The following is a 22596-nucleotide window of genomic DNA, read 5'->3' as shown; positions in this document are numbered from 1 at the left end:
CAAACTGGCTCTCAGCAGAAAGCTCCCATCTCCACACTCATTCAGCAGGTCATATTTAACCAATTTTAATATCTTGCCTGTACACCCACTAGTGGATCCACTCCAATCAATACTCTATGGCTTAGGATTTTTTCATGACACTTCATTTTTTACTCCCCTTGACTCTGCTGCCACTGTTGTTGAATATTCCTTTGTAGCTGATCTGTTTTCTGTCTCTCTGTGCTAATGTTTATGCCGAATTATTATTTCCAAAACCTAAATTTTGAGCACTCTCACTGCATTCCAAATTTCCTAAGAGCAGAAACACTACTACAATAATTCTCATGAAAACCCAAACAAATAAATCAATTAAACACTTGCATGATTCAGAAAAACAAAGAGATATTCATGCCCACGTGAAAGAATGACATGATTGTGCTTGCCTCTTCTTTTTGTGTGATATCCTCCTGCTTTCATTCCAAGTTATGTTACTGAATATTTTCCCAGTCTGGGAAAATATGCAGTAACATAACTTGGAATGAATTTAGGCAAGAAACATATTTTCAAACATATAGATTAGGCAAGAAACATATTTTCAAAGGTACATGGTCACTGAAGGATGCAGCTAGGCACCTGTCCAAGCAGGTGAAATCCCATGCAATTTTCTTGGATGCATAAGCACCTTTGAAAATCTGCTCTTGAATGTTTCAGAAAAAGGGCTGAACTTTCCTGGTAAATAAAAAGCATTTGTGAATGTCCTTAAAAAACACAGGACTGTCAAGGACTTGCTTAAAAGACATTGTGATAGAATAGAGTATAAAACCAATGTGTAACTGCAGATAAGAAATCTGAAGAAAAGATAGTAATGTTTCTAGAAATTTAAGAAAATGGAAGATTGCTGAGAAAAGGCACTTCAAGATAACTCTGTTTTCTGGCATTGGTTCCAAAACATCTTAGATAAATTCCAATGTTTTTCTATGCAAATTCAATAGCTATGAAGGCATAACATATGTCTTCCAGCAATAGCTGTCCCTTGTGTAACCTCATGACTTAACAGCACTGATAAATGTACAAAGCTCTACTAACACTAGGGACAATGTATTTTTGAGCACATGCAGTAATGAGTTCATTTCATGAAATTTTGTGTCATGGTTAGAAACAACACTTTCTTACCATTATCAGAGGCCCAATCATGCAGGTTGAAGACAGACTTTTAGAATTACAGTACTAAAGTAATTTCTGTCTCTTTCTGCTATGGAAAAACAGACGAAAACTTTCATGCCACTCCTGAAACAAACTAAAGGTCATCCTCTGAACAGTATCCAAAACTTAGTATTAGACATAAATCGCTCTACTGCAGACTCCAATAGTTTGTCAGTAGCTCATTGCTCCATGCAACAGCAGAAGGAACAAGGCTTGACAGCAAGTATTTAACTAATTGAGTCTAAATTTCTGCATTTGGAAACCCCTTGGTGTTCCAAAACAACTGCTGGCAGCAGTGAAAGGTTCAGCTGCGGATACGCATGTGTCCATGAGAAGGTACAAAGAAACCAAGCTCTGCTTTATTGACAGAAAGGAAGGCAGGGTCAGCCAGCTCTGCATAACAGCACAGGCATCCAAACTACAGCTGACAGCCTTCAAAGGCCTCACAGAGCCTCACCCACAACTAATGTCTCCTTTTTTTCCCTTCTAAAATATTTTGTGTGTTTTCTGAAAAATAAGGGACAACTTTTCCTCAGTCTGTTTGTGTTGCCTTCCTTATTTGGGGTGTCTTTCCCTTCTAATCATTTAGAAGTAATGTTTCTTCATAAATAATAATCCTTTTAACACTACAAAATAATTCCACAGTATAGTTTATGGCTTGTGACCAAAATTTTCTAGCTGTCCAAGTGTTGCTGTGGTGTTGTCAGTGCTTTGAATATCCCTGGCAAGCACAGCAGTCATTCCCTAATGGTACAAAAATTTCAGCCAGGTACTGGGATAGCTGGACAAGGCTGCCTGCCCAGAGGAAAGCACATGGCATTAAAAAAGGAACTGTGAAAATTGCATGAAATTAGGATACAAACTTTTATTTTCCCTCCACTGTATTTTGTGTTTTGAAAGGATGGCTAAAGCACCTGAGAGCCTGCTTCTCTCACCTACAAGATTTCAAATGGGGACATTGAGACAAGCACAGGAGGAGGCTGACGCAGCCACCTTCATCATGTGGAGGGTACAGCCAGAGCTGACTTTTGGAAGACTGAGCTGAGGTAACACACACCTACATTAACTTATGTATCTACATTTCTCCCTCCAGTTTAAGGAGAAGAAGAATTTAGGATACTTTTCCCAGTACACTGAGATACTGCATTCATGTCAGATCTTTATATTTAGATTATGAGAGGTTTTGGATTTAAAAAGTAAAAGAAGGAAAAAGCATTCTCCAATATGATGGTTTTACAAAAGGGCAAGGAATCCTTCTGTCTCTTGCTGTACAACCCTGTAAAGTTTTTCTTTTGAGACTCTGATTTTTAATTGAAACTGAAAATTAAAGTTTTCAAGGTAGCTAGAATAAATTACAGTTTGTATCTACAACAAGTTTGATTACAATAGGGATTTTCACTGCTCTGTTATCTGAGCAAATCAAAATGCAAGATATGCAAAGAAGCAGATTCAGCCTTCTTCAGTATAAATATTAAAATTTAGAATTGCAAATATTTGTATTTAAATATTTTTCTTACAGATTCTTATAGATATAGATATAGATCATCTATATATATATATCAATTTACATAGATCATCAATAGTGATGATTCATCACCTAAGTACATCTCAAAGTTAAGCATTTTAATATATAAAACTGTGCATAAACACAGTGTATAAACTGTGATGATTTCACGCTTTCACAGATCAGAAGCTGTTCTGCAGCTCAATATCACATACAGTTAATATTCTATTTTGGGGGGAAATGTTGGAATTTTACATTTTACAAATTTATTAATAACACTTCAAGGATTAGCATAACATGGTCAAGAAATATAACAGTAATAGCAATCAATCAAACAGACACTGTTTCCTACTTTGTCCAGCTCTAACTAGAAGAGTACAGCAGCTGATTCAACTGAAAAATATCTTAACTACAGACCCTTTAGACTATTTAAATTCTGTTTTTAGGCAGAAATTACTAGATATTTAGACTCTATCTATGGTTTGCAACATGAAATCCTAATTTATATTCAGTTAACCAAGGGGCGGGAATTATTCTTCCTAGTTTGACCTTCTCTCCAGAAAATCACCTATGGATATTTTGGAATCAGACATAAATGAATACATCTTAAAACCTGATGGCTGATAAGTATTTATGTCACTTTAAACAAAATTACTGTCCATGCTAATTTGTATTCAACAGGTGGGGAAAAGATGCTGATGTTAAGTGCACAAGAAGAAAAATTGAGATAAAAATGGAAGCCTGCCCATAAACACAATGTCCAAGGAAAATAATGGATTTTAGAGAACATCTTCTCTTATGCAACAAATGTTGCTGAACTGATTAAAAAAACCCAAACATAGCTTTGTGGGTCATAGTGTGCAACCACAACTGATAAATACTTAATGGCCTTTTAGTTAAAGGAGTGGAATCAACAATATTACCAAAACACAAGACAACAAATTCTCTGAGCACACCAAAGAGTACCCAATAAGCCCAATATTAATCAGTCATACATGCATGATTACCTGTTCCCTTAGTTACACTAATGATTTTCAGAGTCTGATTGTTAAAGTCATTGAAAGCTGATTTTTCAGGTGGAAGTGCTTCAAGCAGAGTAATGTGGATGGCAGCTGAGATACCTGGAGATGCTCATATACATATAGGTTCAAAATTCAATATTTTCAATATGACATTAGAAGAGAATACCCCCCCCTTATTCACGGAATAATTCCACATGCAAATTCACTAATGAAATCTGTATGTTCCTTTTTCACAATGTTAAAAATATGATGACAGGAGGAAATGGAATTTGAAGAAACATTCCAGTTCTCATAATATCTAGAAATCTGGTCTTTTCTTTTTAGTATGTAGATTTTAATAATCAGAGTCTTCCAATTAAAGATTTTTAACACTGTCTGAATTATATATATCTACAGTTATTCATATTTTCACACTAATTTTACACTAACCCTCTCACTAAATTTTATTGCTGTTGCTGAAAGCTGATAATTGTAGCAAGGTGAATTGGACTGTAATTTTTCAAGAAGAGAGGGGAAAAAAAATAACCTAATGTATGTCTTGGACTAAGCCTAAGTCTAAGCATGTCAGTCTGTGCAATGTGTCATTACTACCAATAGCAGTCAGAAGCATTAAGAAAAACTTTTCTACTCTCATCAAACAAAAAGGGATTAAATTCTTCAGCAGCTTCTTCCAGGGTCTGTAAGGGTATGCATTATTCTCTAAAACAGAAAAAATTTACTCTGAGGGAAAGCTTTTCAACAGAACTCTTTTAAAATACAAGTTAAAGGAGTAGAAATGAGCTAAGGCATTTCTCTAGCAATCACCATAATTCTTTGATCTTTTTCATTCCCATAACATCATGCATGGATTTTATCCAAATAACAATAGCTTATCAGCTACAGAATACATACCTATGGTATGTTTGGATTACCAGGTAAATGCATATTTTTTAAAAGTTTTTATGGGATCTGCAAAATATGCTGAAGCAGGAAAACAAACAACTGTGCAATGTAATAAGTATTGCTAAGGTTTCTTTATTAGTTTATAGGAATCTGCAGCTAGTAACAATTTGCCTCTCACAGTTCAGAGCAAAGCTACTGATACACAGCTACTTACTTTGCATTGGTTTCCCTCGGGAAGTTGTAAAGAGGACTTATATTTAATACAGAATTAAATTTTTCACAGCTAATACAGTACATAAAACTCACAAATTTCTTCAAACATGATCTATAAAGGAAGGAGTCTACAGTCTGCAACACTCATGCATTAACTGGTTTGCTGTGTTGTCCTATATATTTTTTTCTTTTTTTTCTATACAAGCCTTCTTCAGCATTGTCAGACCTGTATTCTCAAAGATGACAGATGGTTACAAAAAGTCTCTACTTACTTAGACACGTTACAAAAATCAAATCATAACTGAATAATTGTCTGACTAACATTAAACTTTTGTGTTTAATGAGGTTTAGTTAAGACTATAATCTCAGGAGAACACTGTTAATTTTTATACTTTGTATCCTAGAGAAGAAAGGTATACCATGCAGAAATTCAAACCTGCCTGGCATTGGTTTGTCTTGATTAAAATTCAGCACATTAAACAGGTCAGATCTATGGCTACATGACACACCAGAACCATGATAAATTCCTATTTTGGATCAGCAGTGTCCTGCAAAGGTTCATTTTGACCTGCACTCTAATTCAGCACATTCTGAGAGCTAAAATTTTGTTTTGAAGAGTGGGTAATAAACTGCAAAACAACACAAAACTTCCACTGAAACTTTTGAATTGTGGAATTAAGTCAAAATAATGCTTTTAATTTTGCATGATGAAGTCAATAAAATCTTGTAAAATAATCCTCATGTACAGTATGGCACTTTTGAACTATTTTGTGCAACACAGTGAAGTACATGAATTGCAATAGGTGGAATGAAGAACTGAGCAAAGAAAAGATGTGTTCACAATGAGACCTGAGGCAGACAAGTTATTAGTCAAAAGGCATCTTAGGTGGTAATTTTAATATTTAATAAAGGTAGTAACTGTAAAAGTCCTATGCTTCACATTTTAGATAAGACCTCTCACTTCTGTAAATATTCATCAGCATCTCTAGAGTAAAGCCCTTATTATACTGAGTTGAAAGACACACAAGCCAGTTGAATTGCTTTTCTGGGAGATGCTTGAGGGAGTGTAGTCAAATTTCTGCTTCACTGAAATATTCAGGTGTGGATGTTACTGCTTCAGACTCTGTATTTTGCTTTGCCATGATCATTGATAACACATATGTGCTGAAAAAAACAGAACATATTGCAAAAGTATGGTTGAGTACATTGTTAATTATTAATAATTGTTCACAAATACTTGGCTTGGCTAACCTGGTGATCTTAGGATTACTCTTTCCTTTCCAGACAACTGGAAATGAATTCTGATTTCACTTTCTAGCTACAGCAAGTTTTCCCACTTGGAATTCCCAGCTTTGAGATGCTCCCCTAGGAGTGCCACAAGAAGCAAATGAAAGATTTGCAACTTTTTTCCATCCTCACTTCTCTGAGAAAAGGGACAGGCAACACATTATTCAGACAACCCGTCTGACCTGTGCCTGTGTTTCACTTTTGCTGCTGTCTCTGCACATACTGGCAGTGGTCGACCTGAAAAGCCCCATGTTCACAGAAGATGGAAATTTAGGGAACTCTTAGGGGGAGGGAACTGTTCACAGTGCTGAGCAAGAACTCCTTTGGATTATTTGAGGTTTTGCAGGGAGTTTTGCACTCATTGAAAGGATCCCAAATCCCAACCACGTCAAAGACTCACCTCCACAGGGCCCCCAGGAGGAGAAAAATTGTGGGATATTTATGAGAATAAATATGGAAAATGTAGATCAGTGACTTTTAAAACTATTTTTATAAGAAACTTACGTTTAAATCTCTGAAGTGCTCATTGTAGTCTAAGGCATAACCTACCACAAATAAATCTGGAATTTCAAAGCCGTAATCTGTAGTGAGACAAATAACAAACACCATCAATATAAGATCAGTAGCAGTTATAAGCCCTTAAATTAATGTGTGGGTCTCAACAACCAAACTCTACTTATATGTAGTCAGTTGGGGCTATGTTACTTTTGATTGAGACATCATGGTCAGCAGTAGCCCCATAACCAGTTCCCAGCCATAGAGTACTTGTGAAAGGGATGTGAACAGTCAGAGAAGAGGAGAGGATAATTTTGTATAAAATTATCACTGGCACATTGAGGAAGGAAGCCAAAATCAGAGCTGGAACATTCTGCTTGCATTTGGAAGCTCCACTGGTATCTATGTGTGAAGATTACTGTCCCATATCACAGTAATAATAGAAAAATGTGGAATATTAAATCAGAAGTAACTTTCAGAGATCTATATATTTTCTGCTAAGAATAGCAAAATCCATCTCATATTTTATGCTACCAAAACATGTCAAATGCTTTTAAAATAAAGCCCCAACCTTATGAAGATTCAAGCACATGCTTAACAAAGTAAATGCATGCAGTGCACCTCAGTTATACAACTCACATACCTGAAGCCAAGCACAGACATGCATCTTTTTCATTGTGAAGGTCTGTGCAATATCAGCACAACATAAAACAAATTAGACTCATTCCAAATTGTTCTCTAAATAACTGAAGGAAAACCCAATCTTACAGACACAAAACTAGATCCACATAAAAAATTCTCCAGGTATTCAAGTAAGGAATTTATTCAGTTGTTTAAGACTGGAGGTTATGTGCACTTTGGAATTGTAAATTTAGGTGAGTGAGGAAATGCTACACCACTGTCAGTGATTTACAAAAGAGATCTCTGATATTTTATAAAATTCATCACACTATGAATGAACAAGGATAAAATTTGTTTCATTCAAAAGTTAATACATAAAAATATAGAGCTACCCTTCATGAAGTAATTTTATTGCCTCTTTTATATGTTTAACATTAATGAATCCAGTCAAATATATGCCTTAATTTACTGGGTTAAATTCTAAATGTTAAAAAATACCACTCCACTGTGTAAAAAGTTGTACAACAAAATGTTTGGACCATAGTTCAGATAACAGGGCTAAAACCTCACAGCCATGCCCAACATTTAAGTAACTTTTGCTTCTTAGATTTTCCATCTCTCCCACATCCCAAATCAAAACTCTTCATGCTGCCTCCTGGTACTCACCTGCCTACTCTCCTTCTACCCTCCTCCCCAGCTCAGCTGACCAGAGACTTCTTCAGTAGCAAATACTGGTGGATCTCTTCTAGATGGATCTATTCTTTTCATATTTAGCCACATACCTGTTATTACATCATTTATTCTAAATAAGTCTAAAATGACAATTGCTTGTTATAGCTCCATTTACAGCTTCATCATAACACAGTATAAAGACCAGTAATTTAGAGAGAAGTGGTGCTGGTGTGGTGCAAACTGAGCAGCAGGAGAAAGTTTAAAAAGCCCAATTTATCTTCTGCTTTTTAGGGGGTGGGATTTAATTATAATATCAGTGTTTTCCCTTTGAACAATAATACTTCTAAAAAATAGAAGTGCTTTTCTGAATAAAAAAATGTAAAACTTGCTAATACTTAGTCCCAATAAAACACCTTTCATGCTCAGACGGAATCCTGCAGATCCTCCAGAGAGATGCAATGAGGAAGGAAAAAGAAGAAATGGATATTCTCTTCGATATTATTTGTCAGAGACAGAAGATAAAACACTCACCTTCCATAGATAAAATTAAACCATTTCAAAATTTCCCAGTAAAGTTTATATTCTGCAGAAGACCTAAGTCGGGTAGGCTTTCCAAATGGCAATTATAAAATCCTGCCATTGCATCCCATAGACCCACTGACAATTGGTATTTTACAATGCTTCTAGCAGTCCATAGAATGTGATGAAAGGCAAGTGACAGAGTAGTGGTAACTTCTACTGTCAAGTAGAGATTTTCAGAACACTTACAATCTGGTCTGTACCCATCAGGCCGAGATGTTCTTTTCACCAACAAACTGTAATTAAAAATAAAATAAACCCCATTTAAATCTAGATATGTAACTGAATAACATAAAACTATTCTCGTTATCAAAAATCTGAGCCATGTGAGTCCCTGTTCTTGTTCTAGTTCTCTTCCTGACAACATCCTGACTACAGGGAAGAGCTGGGTGTATTCCCCTCCCTGGTCCATCAGTGCCAGTTTTGAAATGGCTGGAGGATCATTGCCAAGCAGAACAATACAAAAGTATTTCCCTTCTTTCCTTCACCCTCCCCTCAGTGACCCAGGCAGCTCCTCTGCACAGCTCTCCTTCATACTGCAGCATCAAATTAAAGCAGGATGTCTGAATGGGAATCTACTCTGGAAAATATGCTGGACTAGACTAATTAATTACTAAATTTTGTGATTGTTTTACTCACCTTGCTACTTTAATCATTTTCGGCTTGTATTTTTCTATATTGTTAAGCAGAACCTTCATGGTCCTTCCAGTTCCAACAATATCCTTATAAAACAAGAAAAATAAAGTAAGTAAAACACAAAGGAAAGATGAAAGGAGGAAATCTGGACAATGAGAAGTTTCACATTCTTATTTTGTAGAAATGATTTATTTTTCCAGTGCATTATAAACCACATCCAAAAACAGCTATAATTGAGCTTACACTGTTTGAAGCAAGCACTTTCTATTCATAAAATTATCAGTTCAAGGACTGTCCACTTCCTTTTGAAAACAGCTGTGTTGCAAGTACTTGGGATGTAACTTGGGACTGGAGCTGACTCTACTGGGCACTGCAAGGATGCAGGGAGTAGACTTTGCACGCTATGCTTGAGATCACAGTATGTCACCATGTCTCCATGTTGGGGCTAAATCTGCCCTATTTGTTGTATTAGCACAGTACAAATGGGATTTCTCCAGAGCTGCCATATCCAATATCATCTCAATGAGATCAATAGGTATCTGGCTAGAAAACTGACCATGGAGAGCAGCTGTTGATCTGAACTTTGGTGTAGATTAGCAACACCTTGTCTCTGCCCTCCAGCTGTTTAATATCCAGTTTGCTTGGACATTTTTAATTTCTGCTAAAGCAGATGGAATGAGTAAATTGGAGTTCTTAGCAGCTATTCCAGTAACCAGCCATCTCTGTGGCTGATGTCTTTTTTTCCATCCTTTGCTAAGAAAAGAAATTTCAACAGTATACATACAGTTCATTACACACTGTCCAGCTTACTTCCCACACAAGCAAACTGGTGCTGAAATGCCAGGCAGATCCTAATGTGCTCTCTAGCTGTCCCAGTTGCTTATTCAACATTTTCAAAGAGAATCACCTATCTTAATTATATGAGAATTTGTAGCAGCAGTGAGGTGACATGTTCTTTCCCTCTACAACTGAACACTGCTGACTTACATCAGCAACAGCTCTGTGATGGGCTGTGCCCCAGGGACACTGCTGGGTGGAGAGCTGGATGCAGGAGCTGGGGGCCTTGAGGGAAGGACTGACACTCCCAACCTGACTGTGAACAGCCCTGGGGCTGTAAAGCATATGCAGGGCCACTATTTCAAAGTCATGCACCTGAGAAATGCAGGGCATCACTGCAGTTGATTCACTGTCCTCCAAGGAACAGAACAACTTGAAGAACAGGAGTTGATGAAACCACAGAAAGAACAAATCAAATAAGGCAGAAACAAAGACTCCTGGGTATCATGAGGTAGAGCACCAGTTAGAGTGACAGCAATGTAGTTTGATCTGTCATGCAATTGCAAAAAGACTGAGAATCCATTAAGCAAATCAACCCCTTTCCCTCTTCACCACCTCCCAGCGAGAGAAGTGTAAACACTGACAGGATTTAGAAACTGAACAGCCCATCATAAGTTGGCTGTGTGACTTTATCTAAGTACAATATGACATAAACACCCAGCTTACCTCCACAATTAGAACATTCTGGAAGAAACAAACAAAAAGGAATACAATTACATAATATTCACATAGTAAAAGAAATAAATGTTTAAAAAAGGGAAATGAAGATAGGTCCATGTACATATGTACAACACAGTAGGACACTAGGAGTTTCCTGTTTCATTTCTATGCCCTGAAAAAGAGCCAGCCATAAGAGCTAGCCCTGCAGTCAGGGACCACAACTTAATTCAGCTCTGTCTAGATTATCCTCTTTGTCCAAGAACGGATGTAGCTTTGGAAAATAAAATTAGATGGAAGAAATCCAAATAGGATGAGCTTTACTTCATTCCAGCGTCTCTAGCTGTGTACTGCAGTGTACCCTAAAGTTCACTAAAATACTATTTCCAATGTTAGTATGAGAATACAACAATAATATTCTTTCTCTGAAATAAATGCTCTTCCTCCCTCCACCCACACCCAAGCAACTTCACAGTAAAGGATTAGAGGCCAAGTTGTAACACCCACTCTCATACTGCAAAGCACCCTCTTTCTCTTCAGATACTGCTGCTGAAATCAGTATTATTTGAAGAGAAGGGGGGTGGCCCAGCCAAGAGCAGTGATGTCAAGCTTTATGACAGTATCATCACACAGGCTGAATCTTTTTGCTGAAATGGTTCATCACTGTTCCAGGAAGTACAGTGTCTAAGGAGACTTCAGTTCTTCTACTAAAAGCAATATTAAGATGCAATGTCCTTATTAGAATAAATAAAAATCTATTTATTAGTAGGCATGATCATATGCATGATCAAAAGGATGGACTCTTACAGTCTTGCATTAAGATCTACTTTCTGAAGTGAAACCTGCAGTCACAAGAGGAAAGTTATTTCACAAATACCTTTATCTATCTATCAGTGTATACACCTGACATGGATGTGCACGCTGTGTGTCCTGCAAAACCTTGAGACCACATAGTTTCATATCCATGCAGTATCCACCAGCCTAGCTTACATTCCACTTCCTTTCTCTCAGGCTGGTTGGCTTTGCTACATACATAAAAAGGAGACTGTTTAACTTCCTTTTCCATAACAAAAACCCAAGGCTGAGAGTAAGAGAGACAGACACACAGACAAGGAGTGTGTGAAAGCAGCATGCTCACAACCAGCACACTTTTAACAGCTTCATTAACCAATACATAAATAGCTTTAAATACTCAAACCAGAAATTATTAATATAGATTATCCATATTTATATTCATACTGCAGCTATTCCTAACACTCACAGTGCTTGGTAGGGAAACATGGCATACTTCATGCATTAAGCACTGCAGAAACATGTTACCACACACTGTATTGTACCTGGATGCTTTTAAATGGCAAAACACTTGGTAAAGGTGTGGAAGGAACTCCTGGCAGCAGTTGAGCAAATGTCAGCAATGGAGATACCACTCAAGAAAGCCACTAATTTAAACTGAGCTCTGGTGGAATGTATATTAATCTTGGAGGGAGGCTCCTTTTTGGTGTTTTCATAACAGGTTTCACTGGTGGTTATCCTGCTTGGCACTCCTGACTTTCAACCTCTCAGCTGCTGACACAAACAAGTTTGGATCTCAAGCTAGTCCTGTGAAGGCAAAAAGTTAAAGGCCTCTTAACAACAAAAGTCTGAAGATAGCCTGCCTCTAGAAACTTCTCCCTTCAAGAAAGAATGGAAGTATATCAGTTGTCTAGATGGGATGAAGAGCCAAAACCATGTTCAGGAGAAGCTTATGACAGGTGTGTAGGAACATAGTTTTTGGAGGAAACCATTTGGATTCAAAACCAATTTGGATCTCATCTGGCTTCCTGTATGAAGTCATAAGTGGGAAAAACACTTCTGAGGACTAGCTCAGGACACCTGGGTCTGGGGCATAAGGAAATTACTTGATTCAGTCACTGGACACCTGAAGGTAATGTGCAGGAGTAATGGCTTAACCACCCCAAGGAACCTGTGCAGCTGATGATATATGTAAATATTGATTTGTTTATACACACACATACACACATATATATATAATATAGGGAGAGAGCAAAAGAGTTGACAAAGAAAGAATCTCCCCAGAACTAAAAATGGAAATTAACCCTTTAGTACCAGACCCAGTGAGAGTAACCATGATCAAACACAGCCCATGGATCTCAAGGCAGGTCCATAGGCTTGAGACAGGTTAAACAAAGTCAGTCTGTGAGTCAGGGTCTGGGCCAATGCTTGCAGTAATGTACAGGTTTGGCTGCAGCTGAGCTGAAGGTTGGTACCCATAGAGCACAGATCAGTCATGGACTAAGAGCCCAGGGCTGAGCTGGTGTTCCTGTGCCCACAGGTGTGAGTAAGGCCCCAAGGACACAGGTCATGGCCATCAGCATCTATTTTGCATCACTTAGTGCACTGTGACAGACTGAGAAAAGCAAAGTCCTGGGACATTTCATACACAGACAAATAAATTTCTTTGCTACCACAGTTGCTTCAGCTGTTCTGTCAAGATTAAGGGATTCTTTTACTTGCTCACATGGGGAAATCACGAAGTTGGACAGAATGAGGGGACAGCAGCCTCCTTGGTCATGGAATTTGGGTTAAACAATAAGGAGTATGTCCTTACACAGTCCTTACTATTTAACTTGTGAGAAAAAATAATCATAGACATAATAGAAAATGTCTGAAGAGACCATGAAAGATCATCTTCTGTTGGGCTACAGCAGAAATTTTAAACTATCCTTCACAGATATATGATTTACCTCTTCTAGAACATGATGAGTACTTCAGAATCTCCCCAGGGAATATGTCTCAATACCTCATTATCTAAGAGCAAAAATATAATAAGAAAACTTCTGTTGATATTTGGCCTGAACTTATTTTGAACAGAACATGGAAAAAGCTTTTTTTCTTCTCTTTTCTCTTCTATATTTGAAAGACATACTTCCTCTCTTCTTCAGATTAAACAGCCTCTATTTATTTAATGTTTTCTCACAAGTTATATTTCCTAGCTTTCTGATCACTCTTTTGTTCTCTTCTGGAATTGGTCCAGTTGGTCAGAATCCTTCTCCAGTTGTGGTGTTCCAAACCAGAGTCTTTTCCAGTGTCAAGAGGAATAAAAGAATCACTTTGTATGCTTTATAAGTAATCCTCCTTTCTATGTATCCCAGTACAACACTTACATCCTTTATAAAAATATACTGATGTCTCATGTGCAGCTTGTGATCCATCTTTTGTCTCCAGGACTGCTGCTGAGTCAGTCCTCCCTCACTTGCATTTATGCAAAAGATTATTTCTGTATAAACACAGAAGTTGGTATTCGTCTTTATTGTTGTTACATGTCATTCTTTGAACCAAATTCTTAAAATAATTTCTTAAGATCATAATATCTTGTAGTATTTTCCAGGTAGTATGAGTACCATTAAATGCTAATTTCATCTTTTCAATCATGAATTAAGTTTTGTATAGTCCCTGGAGAGCATGCTTTAATGCATCTCGTCTGACAGTGAAGCATAATTAACTGTTTCTGGAGAACAGCTTTCCAACCAGTTACACATCTAATAGAAATTTAATTTTGTCTATGTCTCCTTATCACAAATGACTCATATGAAGGAAAGAGGATTAACGTGGATCCAGACATGCCTGAAAGGTTTGTCTGGCTATAGGAGTGATAGTCACCTGCACATGACTTCAGCTGATGTGTAAGATCTCATGTTTATTGACTAACTTGACAAGGAAGGATTTTGGTGGACTTTGTCTCTCATCCATAGAGTCAAGGAGTCCAACTGTTGCAAATCATATACACTGGGGAAGTTCCTATAAGATGTCTAGGCCAGAAAACACAGTTGCTGTTTTGTATTATGCCCATTCTCATTATTTCCAAAACACAGATGAGGATTTTCTGTACTACAGGGAAATCATGTAGGTAAGGCCTCTGCAGTGGAAAAGCCACTATAAAATATTTAGATATGAAAACATTTTGTAACTATAAGTAAGCAGGCATCCTAACTGTTCAGAGTGATACTTTAATCTCTGTTATCATTATGCAGGGTTACTGTGCCTAAAGTCTCCCTACTTTTCAGTCATTAACTCTGCTTACGACTGAAGGCATTCAGAGTGGTTTGCCATCCTCTGGTACACAAACTCTCTCCTGCAAAATACTGTGCTGGGAAACTGACTGTGTTGCTGCCTGTCCCCTGCCTTTCTACTGTTGGAGCAGTCTACAGATAGAAGATTTCAGAAAAGGGATGGAATAGCAGAGTAGAAGAGCAAACTGCCAAGAAATGTTTTGATATACAGTGTCCCAGACTAGATAGTGGTGATGTCCAACTAAAACTGGTTGAAATAGATTAGCTTATCCTTGATCAGATGGATAGCAGAGGATGAAAGAAGAATGCAATGGATACAACAAATTAGTACATTGTCAGTGATGTCACCATCATCCTAAAGGCACAGCTGGCTGTGCCCAGCATCTCTTGTGAAAGATCAGTTACATGAAGACCTTATTCAGCTTCACTGTGAGTCCCCATGTGAGCTGGTGCACAGGGGACTGGTAAAACTCATCAGCTTGTGGTGCTGCAGTAGTCACTGATAGCTGGACAAACAGGATGCTAAAGAACACTGAAGAAAAGATCCTTCTCAAGTATGTGTGTTTGTAGCTCCCATACCACATAGATCAAGAATGTTTTGTCCTCTCAGATATATTTGAAGCAATTACAAAGAAGGAAACCACATGAAAAGAAAAGTAATCCAGCCTTCTGGGTTCTGTCTACTTTTGAAACTCAGAGAACAGGGTATAGGAATATTTACTGACATGTTGACTAGGCTAAAGATGGCTTAATTTCTGAGCAGAACCATGTTCACCAATACAATCTCTGAAGTACATCCAGAAATCTAATAATGGTGCTAATATATCTTAGAGTGAGACAGAATACAGTCAGTTTTTTAAAATATGTCCTGGAAAGATTTCATACATAGTCCAAATAAAAAGGGATGCTGGCTTCAGAGAATGAAACACCTTCCTATTGAGTCACTGGAAAAGAATCAACATTGCAAAAGAATCAGCTGCCATTACTGATAGCTCAGAGGGATGGCTGGGAGCTCATAGATTTGGATGTGATTCATTCTGTGTTTACACAGCTTTTTACCAGGTAACTGGCAGAAGGTAGGCTGGTGTAACACAGAGTCAAAGAACACCTCAAGCTGGAAGGCAGCCATAAGGAATGGCAAGTCCAACTCCCTGCTCTTTATAGGACTACCTACAACTAAACCATATGACATTGACCAGGTTCTTCCTGTAACCGTGGCAGGCTTCAGGCCCTGACCACTTCCCTGGAGAGCCTGTTCCACTGACTTGAACACAGGTTCAGTGAAGAACCTTTTCCAACAGTCCAATCTGAACTTCCCCTGATATGGCTTCATTCCATTTCCTCCTGTCCTGTTGCTGGTCACTAGAAAGCTGTGTGCACTGCCCATCTTGTGGAAGCTGTAGGCTGTGATGAGGGCACCCTTCAGCCTTCTTTTCCCCAGGCTGGACAACACAAGTGACCTCACCACTCCTCAGAAGTCTTGCCCTTGAGCCCTTGCACCAACCTGGTTGTCCTGGACACACTCTGATAGTCAGGAGTCCTTCCTGCATTGTGGCAGACCCCAGCACTTCAGGTGAGGCTGCCCCAGTGCAGAGCAGTGCAGAGCAGAGCAGAGCAGGACAATCCCTCCCTTGCCCTGCTGGCCATGCTGTCCCTGATGCCCCCCAGGACAGGGTTGGCCCTCCTGGCTGCCAGGGCACTGCTGGCTCAGGTTCAGTTTGCCATGGACCAGGACCCCCAGGTCCCTTTCATGCTGCTGCTCTCCAGCCTCTCATTGCCCAGTCTTTACATATAATAGGGATTACCCTGTCCCAGATGGAGAATCTTGTTAAATTTCATACAACTGGTGATTGCCCAGCTCTCCAGCTTATGCAGATTTCTCTGTAAGGCCCCTCTACCGCTGAGGGAGTTCATAGCCTCTCCTATTTTAGCATCATTAGCAAATTTTCTTAATGTACATTCAATTTATGAGTCCAGATCTTTTATAAAAACACTAAAGAGCAGTGGGTGCTGTGGAGTTTAAAATTCTCCAGTTTTGAGAGATCAGGGCACATACAACTTGCAACTCTGTACATGAACATTTGAACTGAGCAGAAATAATATTTGTGGTGTGAGCTGGATCTCCACAAAAATAAAATTTGCATTTCCATATACATTTCTAGACACTAGTAAAAATGGCCCATAGCAGCATGTCTTGGGTCATCTGGAAAAAGGAGGTTCTTGACAATACTAGTACTATGTAAAATAAGGAAGAAATAATTTCTAGTCCCCAGGTAGCATGTGAATCTGTCTCTCTTGCTAAAGAGAACTCTCTGTGAATGTTAATTTTTTTAAAATAATGAACAGAAAACATGCAAAAATTGAAAATCTGTTATTTCCTGCTTTTAAAAGCCACACACATTTATACAGTGAAGGAAAGTATGTTGTTTTTACAGTACATTTAAAAAAAATCCTGATTTGCAGTAAGATGAAAACTACTCCAGCACTGAGTCAATACATTTCTATTGTTTACCTTCCCACAGGTCAGTAATAAATGGAACAATGTCAGCTAACAAGACCAAGCAGAGTAATGAGAGCATGTCTGCCTCCTGCCTGACAGTAGTAACTGCTATGGAAATTATTTTTCATCTTCCTGGAAAAGAATAACAATTTTTTTTCTAGACTTGGATTTTATGTTCCATTCAGAAGACTGTTTTCAAAGGAAAATTGCTATGAAATAGTAGTACTTTGAAGTTAGCACAGAGTAAGACTGAGGAAAACTGTGTCTTTGAATTAATACAAAATGTGACATTTTAACAAGGTAAAAATTCTAAGCTGCACATTTAGAAAGGGGGAGTATTTCCCTGAAAGCCAAAACTATACTTTAATAATCAAATAAACAGCTGCATTTAATGCAGCACTACAGCTAAGAGGACAAACTCAGCCCTCACATATATAGCAAGAAAATCAGGTAGGTACATAAAGAGGGTATTTTCTCCTTAAATGTTTCAGCATAAAATCAGCAGAATAGCATACACACATTTTTTTTTTCTTTAGTAGAAAGAAAAGAACAGGAAGAACTTAAAACTGAGAAAACAAAAATTATTTGAGAACTGAAAAAAATACCTTAGAGTGAAGTAAGGTTTGTAGCAGGAAGTAATAGCTTTTATTTAATTAACAGCCCATTTCCCAGTGGGGGAACATTTTTCACAAAAGAACTTTGACCTTTCAGCCCACAGCCTGAGAGAGACCACAAAATACCTTCAACAGCTGAGCCTGGGAACAAAAATTCAGAACTGCTGTATGCACTCGAAATCATGGACTGAATAAAATACTGCTTTACAGCACATTATAATCCTCCACTGCAGCTGCCCTTCAACTCATTTATCAGTGTTCCACAGCTGATAATTTCCTCTCTTATTTTAGCTCAGAGGAATTCTTAACATTTTTATCTGCCCCTCTGGTCACAGGGCAGGTGATTATGGAGGGCAATTGCTTCTCTTATCCCAAATTGTCTGATTACCACATTAGGTTAAAATTAAGAGTTTCTACCAATCTGTACTTAGCTTGACGTTTGCTGATTCTATTCAGACCAACAGAAGGATCTGCATGCTTGAAATTTCATTTCTTCCAACTATATCAGTTGCCTACTAATAATTTCATGTTGTTAATTCCACCTTCAAACCTTGTATCATTTACATCCTACAGTATGCCAGTACTGTACAGCAGGCTTCCAATGGATTAGTTTATCTAAAAGAAGCTTAAGTAATGACTGTGTGATAGGCAAATATGCAACCATATGGCAATATAAATTTGACAATGGCAAACAGCTTAATCCAGTAGGCAAAGGTATTTAAAAAGGCCACAGTAAAAGACAAAAAAATGCTCACATTCAGAAAGGAAAATTAGGTTCACCATTTTAGCAGTGATGACAGTTGACTATTGGTATAACATGCCAGATATATGGAGGCTTCTCCATCAAGCCTCTAAATCAAAATTGTTGGTAGTTTAAAAGATACACTGTAGGTACTGTAGTGAAGAAATAATCATTTGGGACCCTTCATTCTAATCACCCAGAAGATGCTTTTGGGCCTTAAGATAAAGGAATCTCTAAACAAAGCCCTGTTTGTGATCAGGCAAATTAACTGTCCTGGGAAGGAAAAAAACAAAGGGAAAAAAATGAACCTTAATGTGGGAAGATTGACATAATTTGGACTGATGGAAATACTTTTATCTTCAAGTCCCCACTGATATCCTGAGTTCCTTCCTGTCTCTTTCTTAGATAGAACTATTCTTAAACTACTTGAGAGTATTTGTAACATGTTGTTAGTTATACCAGCTTGCAAAGCTTGCATGAATACACAGTGTCAAGAAAAGGTGAGTTCATTTATTTGTCCAGTTCTACAAGTGAAAGCATATTTGTAAAAAAAAAACAACCCCACAGCCTACTACCTTCCCCCCACAAAATCTTTTTTATCAATCTCTCCTTCTTTTTTTTATTTTGTTTTATGAGAGTAAGGGGATAAAAAGCAACAATATAGTGTATTTTGATTCCTTTTAAATAAATTTCCATTCAGTAGTCTACATTTTCAGTTAGATTCTTTCTGAAGACACCTTTTCATATGTACTCCATGTCATCAGAATGACATAAATTGATAATGTGATTCTTCAAACTAAATTTTTAATGGATTATCAGTTTACTCATCACACATGCAGTACTTGCTTTCTTAGCATTGTATTTATGGAACCTCAGGTACCAGTGGTTAAACAAGACATTTTATGACAGTGCCATAGAACTGAAGAATCACCATCAAATAAAAATTAAATAAAAATGCATAAAGTTTCAGTGAAGATGTTCAAAGGTAGCTAAATGGACTCCTGTGAAAAGTGAAATAATTTTATGTTATGCACACAGGGATGAAATCCACAGATATTAACACTTCATCACAATGTCAGAAAATAATATTAAAGACTTCTGTAAAATGAGACATCTAGCTAGGAACTTTCTACAGAGTTCTAGAAAAAGTCACATATGTCTGATTTTCATCTTTTCTGTAGGGTTCATCCACATCTTTCAGCATACTTGGAAGGATAGATATGACATCTCAAAAAGGGGTTTTTTCGGACACTTGGTTTCATCAGTAGCAGCTGCTGATGGGAGCAAACTGATTAATGTGTTAAGAGTCCATGTGTACAAACTCCAGCTATTTACATTGTGCAAAACAAGTTCAAAATCTCTAAGAGTTAACAGAGTGGGAACATAATGGAGGACCTGATGCTTTGTTCTTAGAGAGCATTGTGTCAAATGCTGTGCACACTCCTGTTCCACTTGCAGCCATCTTCACAGCATGGCTATTGTGCATAAAAATAGAACAAACTCCCATAATTAATCTAAAGGTAATTCAGGAATGACTCATGTCTCCATTTTCTCACTTGCATGAAGAAGTACAGTCCTCTGGTCATCTGGAATTGGATGAGGATTTTCTGGGCATAGGTGAAATAGGATTATGAACAGGTAAGATGTAGAAGCAAGCAGATAGTGGCTGAGCAGAGCCCATGTGAAAAATGGGATAGGAAGGCTGTAAAAGTTTTTTATTATTTCCTTTCTCCAAAACAACAACATCAAAAGAAAATAATGATAAAGAGTAGAACAGATTATCTAAGAAAGAAAAGTGCAAAGAAAGGTGATTGACTTTGGAAAAGGAAAAGATAGTGTCTTTTGCTTCAGAAAAAACAGATAAGGATGGCAACTGTCAGAAGAATAGACAGTATCAAATCTAATTAAGAAAAAAGGCAGAACAACAGGAGTGACTAAATCTGGCAGTTAAGCAGAGGTGCTGAAGATGTGCACTGCTTCAAGACACATAAAATCAACCTTTGAAAAGATGAAAAAGGCAAGGCTGCATGTCTGACAGGAATAAAGTAAGATGTTGAGGTGAGTGGGGGACATGACTATTGCCAAAGTGTATAGTGAATTTTGTATACCTTTATTGTCATATAAATTGTCTCTCATGTACATAATGTTCTAAAGAGAATGGCATTATTGTTTCTGCAAATTTATGGGCATTACTCTGGAAAGGAATGCATATGGGGAAGAAATCACAACATTAGTCAACACAGTGAATACTAATGGAGAGAATAAGTATAGAACCAACAGAATTCTGAGAAACAAACTTGGAATGGTGAGAATAATATGTATATTAATCTAGAGAATAAAACATTGTGTTAGACAGCTGCCACATGCATGGTTTATTAAATACTGACATGCTAACATATTTAGGAGAATGACAGAGAAACAGCTCTCAAAACTGGAGCCTATGACATGCATAGAAAATGGTTCAATAAAATAGGAATGAAATGAGAGGCATAAGAAAAGAAAGTGAGAATGCCTTATGTTCCTGGAACATCCTCCCAAATGACAAGCTGGGCAAGAAAATGGTAGACAGGGGAGAAATTGATTTAGGCAAGACATATAAAAGAAGTTTGGAGATTTTATAGCACAAATCCTGCCAGAAGGAATTGAGAAGAGCTGCATGGAGGATATCTTCTTCAGAGTGAAAGTTCTTTTTTGTATGAGCTGATCAGTCATTTTAGGAGACCATCAGAGTGAGGATGGAGTTCTCAAACTAACACAGCCAAGTTCAGGGAAAACACAAATACTAATTTTCCTTTTTTTCTTGATGGCTATTTATGACCTTCTACACTTCACAGAAAATGACAAAACCACTGCCTGTCAACAACATGTACTTAATATGAACAAGGGGAAATCATACAGAACATAAGAATTGACAGAATTTTTTAAATTCACTGGCTCCATAATTGTATAGTACTAACTGTATAACTATTCTGTCTCAATTTGAAGTTCTTATTAACTTAAAAACTAATAATGATTATTTTGTTCACTTTCTATGCTATATAGAAATAGCATATTTCTATATATGACAGTGTATATATGGATCTAAGTTTGACATCAAATATATTATACAACTGTAATAAGTATTTAATTGCAAAAATATATAAACTTTAAATTTATGATCTTATCTAACTTGTCTCATTTGCAAGGAGACAAGTCAAAGTGGTATAGGAGCTTTTTGAAAGGTTACAGGACATGTTTTACATATGGAGTGATATACAGACTTATTCCTGTCATTAGAGATTTTGGACTACAAGACCAGCTCCTAAGCTCCTCAGACAAAATATACATGCATACAAGTATAAGAGATAAATAGCAGTGCTACTCACAACTCTGGTACAGCTGAACCTACTGAAATTTCTAGATGCTTTAAAATTTACTTTGTTCAAATGTCACAAATAGTTGAAAATATGTTAGGAATTTTTACAGTATTATACAGTATGGTCACAGTATTGATACAAAGCAGGGTTATATTATTTGTTCTTTCACCTAATCTCCATACATTTTCATTGCCATCTTGTTGTGAAACAGACTTCTGAACAGTAATTTATTATCTCCTGTTTTCAAAATGTTTTCCCCTTTACAAACATTAATGATAAATTTTACCCAAGTGGGCATTTCAGCTTTAAAGTAACTTTGAAAACTAACTACTTTACTATGAAATCAGATACTGAGAAACTTTATGTTCACTACTTACATGATTAAAGGAGAGACTATTAAATTATGTTTTTTTCTGGATAGAAATGCTTACAAAGCATCAGACTGTTAAGCTATATCAGGCTTCATTATTCAAGTACCTTAATTAATGATGTGTGCCATGGAAAGCTTCATTCTTGCCTAAGTGACCTTCTTCACAGAAGAATAATTTCAAATGGGGGATGATTTTCTTCAGGTAACAATTTGGGCAGTTTGGGTCTGTATGCCAACTCTCATATTTCTCTTTTCTGTGGTTTGGATCATTATACATTTTTGCCATTATACATTTTGGCTTATAATAATTTTATAAACAAAAGCATATTGTAGAGAGGGATAGAGGAGATATTATTC

General features: G+C 37.2%; 1 protein-coding gene across 3 annotated transcripts in view; it reads right to left on the bottom strand.

Annotated features, from left to right (window-relative positions):
* Nucleotides 1–4702: 4702 nt before the first annotated feature.
* The window catches only part of PRTFDC1 (phosphoribosyl transferase domain containing 1), a 43668-nt gene continuing 25774 nt past the window's right edge, over nucleotides 4703–22596 (bottom strand). For all 3 annotated transcript variants that reach the window (XM_071428800.1, XM_071428799.1, XM_071428801.1), the window contains exons 5-9: nucleotides 10597–10614; nucleotides 9097–9179; nucleotides 8647–8693; nucleotides 6595–6671; nucleotides 4703–5967 (exon numbers count right to left, since the gene is read on the bottom strand). In XM_071428800.1, coding sequence (XP_071284901.1) covers nucleotides 5920–5967; nucleotides 6595–6671; nucleotides 8647–8693; nucleotides 9097–9179; nucleotides 10597–10614 — 273 coding nt within the window. In that variant the 3' untranslated portion in view covers nucleotides 4703–5919. The remainder of the gene's footprint in view (nucleotides 5968–6594; nucleotides 6672–8646; nucleotides 8694–9096; nucleotides 9180–10596; nucleotides 10615–22596) is intronic.

Source organism: Agelaius tricolor, unplaced genomic scaffold, assembly GCF_023055355.1.
Source record: "Agelaius tricolor isolate 1412-34295 unplaced genomic scaffold, bAgeTri1.0.p SCAF_6, whole genome shotgun sequence".
NCBI classification, from domain to species: Eukaryota; Metazoa; Chordata; class Aves; order Passeriformes; family Icteridae; genus Agelaius; species Agelaius tricolor.
This window is presented reverse-complemented; position numbering and strand designations above follow the sequence as displayed.